General features: G+C 38.7%; 1 protein-coding gene across 1 annotated transcript; it reads left to right on the plus strand.

The window, feature by feature from the left end:
• Positions 1-1,162: 1,162 nt before the first annotated feature.
• Positions 1,163-4,418, plus strand: LOC140948369 (uncharacterized). The gene is made up of 2 exons (XM_073397605.1): positions 1,163-1,279; positions 2,367-4,418. The coding sequence occupies exon 2, from the start codon at positions 2,390-2,392 to the stop codon at positions 3,548-3,550; it is 1,161 nt and encodes a 386-aa protein (XP_073253706.1). The 5' UTR covers positions 1,163-1,279; positions 2,367-2,389; the 3' UTR covers positions 3,551-4,418.
• The last annotated feature ends 365 nt before the right edge of the window (positions 4,419-4,783 follow it).

The following is a 4,783-nucleotide window of genomic DNA, read 5'->3' on the forward strand; positions in this document are numbered from 1 at the left end:
AATGCTCTTTAACTGCGGGCAAAAACTTGTGCAAACTCCTTTTAAAAGCTGCCGGCGATGCCGTTTGTTTTTCGGTGATCCGGTTTCACACGGTTGATTTCCGGATTGATCATTGACCGTATCCTGCATTGAGTAAACAGTCCTTCAAAGAATAAAATTTGCAATAAATCTTCACAAAAGCAGATTTTAATTTTCCTTAACAAATGATTTTGGTCGTGTAACTAAATAAAATACAGCTGTGAACGACAATTACAAATTTGCTTAGTTTGGCTTAAAGGGGCAGAAAAGTCTTCAGAGATTTAGCTTCGTAAACTCTGATAGTAATGCAAAGCAGCATGTTTAAACATATCTGAAAGGAAAGCTGCATCGGCAAAAGTTCTACGAACACTGGTTCATTCGGTCATACAGAGAACAAAGGTCTCTGTGTCAAAAGGACCATGATAAAAGGAAGTCTCTAACTGAGTCTTTGTTATTACGACACTTGACCGCTCCTTGGGACTCTGCAAACATTTGAACTCTACCAGCCGGTATTGCAACTCACTTGCAAATTTCTTCGCCCCTTTCTCTTTCATGCAGTTTTCGGAGACGTTTCTTCCTAAGCATTCCAACGCAACCAAAATTCTAAGGGACTGGAGACAGCAAACACAGTAATTCATGTACTCGCACGAGATAGTGTTGTCGATCTGTGATCTTCTCGAACGGTGTTTGAACGAACTGTACTTGACCGTCATTATCGCCAATTTGCTGATATGTTTAACTTAACAACTAATAATGTCGTTACAATGCATAGCTAAAACATCAGAATAAAACTAATTATACATGAAAAGAGTTCACATTGTGAACTGATGCCTTCTACTAACATACCGCCACATAACAACAGAAGAAATGAAAGTGGCTGAGTTACCGTGAAAAAAGGATCAGATATAAACAAAAAAATGTAAGCTGGTCAAGCGTAGAAACGTAACTCAGTAAAGGACTATAGAATATGGGGATTAGGAACAACGAATCAAGAAAGTTCTACTGAGTAAAATAGACTGAGTAAATTGACTCTGCCGGATACGCCCACACCGGAAGCTGCAATTAAATGAACTGTGCTATAAATCCCTGCATAAAACTTTATTCTCACATTATTGATCGAAAATTCGAAGGAGAACATTTGAAGAAAGGCAGTAAGAGACGCACAGTCGTAAGTTTTTCTTTCCAAAAGAAAACCAAAGTTGCTGTATTACGAATCCTACCCAGTTCAACATTTTGGAGGTACTCAAGCATCGTGTACTAGGTAAGTCTTTTTTATTGTACCATTTGACAATTCTAAGCTGAGTTTGTCGGAATTAGTGGCTTCTGTAAATTAACATTTTAAAATCTATTTTTTAACACTCGATATTAATGTTGGTAGGAAAATTTTATTTCTGATAAAGTCATTTGATCTAGAAGGTTTTCTTTTTTTAGTACTGCACTATTAGGCTGGAGTGATCATGCACGATAAAAACAAAGAAATCGCTAATATGCACAGCGTTTCTTGAGTGGCTGATAATTGTGACTGATAACATGACTGTTGAAGAAAACGAAGTGTACCATATTGTCCTTTATCTAATAATTTAAGATGCTTGATTAACTTTTAGCATTTTCTCCTTTTTGCTTTTCATGTCAATCGGGTGAAGATTACTTTATTATTTGTTTATACGATTTGTTTACTAGGAGAACATAGTGTATCGGTTCTCTTTCAGAATCATTTCAAATACAAGACGTACTGTGCAGAGAGTATTTTACCGCAAGTGATTTACCGCAAATTCTGGAATTACCACCCATTTTCAATTATGCGCCCTCTTTAAATTAGCGCCACCTTTGAAAAGGTGGGTGCTGTATTAGCCCCCACTCTTCCTAATAGGGAGTTTTAGCATCGGCGACGTCGACGGCAGCGAAAACGTCACTTTTAAAATGAATTCGCGATTTTTCAAACTTTGTCGCGTTTATTCCAATTCGCTAAATATGTCTAATATAGACAAGTTTCCCTGGAGTTGATTTCTTGGGGACCGCACTCAAGTTTAGAAAGAGAAAGAAAATTTCGTCGTCGCTTGTTTACGTCCTCCACAAAACGTGAAAATAGGCATTTTCACGTCGTAGTTGTGCAGTAACGGCAAAGAAATGTACAAAAAGCGTGATGCACGTGCAAACGTTTTGTTTTGCTCAATAAACCTATTGCTGTTTTGACGTTCTCGTTGCTGTCGTTGCTAAAACTCCCTAATATCTGCCGAGCGGCGGTAACAAACAGCCGACACCATTTTTCGGCTTGAGCCCGTTTCAATTGCGTTGGCATTTTCAAATAAGTAATTTGAGATGACCTTTCTTTATACTTTTTTTTAAAGTAACAAAGCTCAAGTGTACTACAATGGCAGGAATAGAATTAGGAACATCGGGAAAATGGTGCAATTTTCAGCAGTTAGTGCAACATGTATTTCACTGCTCCAATCACGAGTGCATAATTCCGCTTTGTGTCAACACCAAACTTATGATGAAACATTCTCAAGTCTGCAAGAAAGAAAACTGCAAAATTTGTCAGGAGATGAACTCCCTTGCTTCGAAGCACTCAGAGACTTGTGTAGACCACAGCTGTCGCGTACCCTTTTGCGCCGAAGCAAAATCGACTGATCAGGCCGACTTCCAAATTGATCTGAGCGATTTCTTAGATGCCATAATTGAAGACAATACGACCAGAGGTCCACATAACCAAAGTACCAACGAGTTGGACAGCACTAACGGTGGTTTTCAAACCAGATCAGTTTCTTCTGTATTAAATGCACCCTCAATCAATGATGAATTAATGCAAATGTTTCCACCTCTGTCTAGCGCCATGTCCGATCGTTCACGCGTGGCTGCCGACCCTCTACCACCCGGCTCAGTCTTGTTCGCAAAGCAGAATGCACTACTGAAAATGTCCCCAACATTGTTAGATATCGGTATCAACGAGTGTCCAAGTGTGGCTGCGAGTGAAACTTTTAATCAATCTTCTTCATTTAAAAATCCTTCACTATTTTCAAAGTCTTCGAGTCTTAAGCAACAGAATGGTGGGCCTCTTCAGGTTTCCATGACAACAAAAAGTCGAGTGGCGACCAGTCGTCTGTCGGTACAAGGGCTAGAAGATGCAGGTCTACAACAAAAAGGTTTTGCTGATCGTCTAAGTTGTTCAATCAACCTCAAAAGCTCTGAGCAAGAAAAAGTCCCTCAGAGCCAGCAAAGAAACCGAAACAGGAAAAAAAACCACGGGGACTCGATACATCAGATGAGTATGGGTGATCATACGAAATCCCTCATGGCCTGCCGCAACTACAGCAGCATTACGGGAAGAGAAGACGACGCCACCAGTAGTCAAAGTATTTTACTGAAAGTGCGCTTTATGAACTCGCTCAATAGTATGATGCAACTTATACTAAGGACGAAAACGAAGAGGGAATTGTTGATATGTCTCAATTCATTGAGAAACGCTCTGCAAGAAAGCAAAAGGTTTCGTATTCGATCTAAAAACCATAAAAGGACGCTTCTGAAATCATAAGCTGAGCACTGAATACCCTTTCATTGCAGAGAGTTTTGAATGCCTCAGCCAGGCTAGTTTGTAATGCCCCTAGGTTTTACCACATCTCACCCCTTCTTCGTGGTCTGCATTGGCTTTCTGTTAAAGCCTGGATACAATTTAAGATACTGCTTATTACGTTCAAAGCAATTCACGGTCTTTCTCCTAAATATCTATGCGATTTCAAGTTACTAACATTTAAATCGTCCTTATATAACCTTAGATCTTCAGATAGTATTTTACTTTCTACGCCAGCTGTTCGATCGAAGACGTTAGGTGATAGAGCTTTTATGGTAGCAGCGCCAACGCTCTGGAACTCTCTTCCAAAAGAACTTCGTGCGATTAATGAATGTGAACAGTTTTAAGGCGCATATTAAGACTTATCTTTTTAGAACTTTATATTGGTGAGCAATTTTATATTCAGTTCTGACTTGCATGCATATATATTCTTTTTATTGTTATTAAGATTATTATTATTATTTTAAAATGCATTATTTTTTATTTGTTTCTTGTAAGGTAATGCACTCAGTTGTAATGCGCAGCTGATCATTCTCATGTTAAGCTGCCCACAATAAGTTCATAAATTATTATTATTATTGTTATTATTATTATTAAGAAAAACTTATAACCCATCCATCTTGGATGTCTTGACGCCGACTTGAAGAACACTTACAATGCCGGAGAGGAAGCCTATGCTAATACCGACACGCAAACAAGAACCCAAAGTCAAAATAACAATGCATTAATAAGAGAAACTAATAGTGTAATAAAACGAGTTTTTATCATCATCATCATCATCATCATGCGACCACATCTGGGCTTCTAACTATAGTTAAGGCGGGGATAACTATAGTTAGCTATTTCGGTAATGTGACCGCTTCTGTCAGTGTTCTGTGTTCGCTCTAACTATAGTTAGAAAACTTACGCCCCTGTGATCCAAAACAATACAGACTAACTATAGTTATAGCGGGTTCGTGGGTTAGTCTTAAGTTTACAAACAAACAACCAATCAGAATGTGGCACTTTTTTTCGCACGTGCGAGATGAGCGTATATAAATATGCAAAATAAAAACCAAGAGTGAAGCGAGGGGGAAACCAAAAATAACAAACAAAAAGTTTAGATAGACTAATTGGAACTAAGTGCCTCAATCCTGTAAGAAATTATCTTCTCTGAGGGTAGTGGGTAGAGCGGGTGTTAACAGAGCTCGCATTCTG

The sequence above is a fragment of the Porites lutea genome, chromosome 9 (assembly GCF_958299795.1).
Source record: "Porites lutea chromosome 9, jaPorLute2.1, whole genome shotgun sequence".
Taxonomy (NCBI): domain Eukaryota; kingdom Metazoa; phylum Cnidaria; class Anthozoa; order Scleractinia; family Poritidae; genus Porites; species Porites lutea.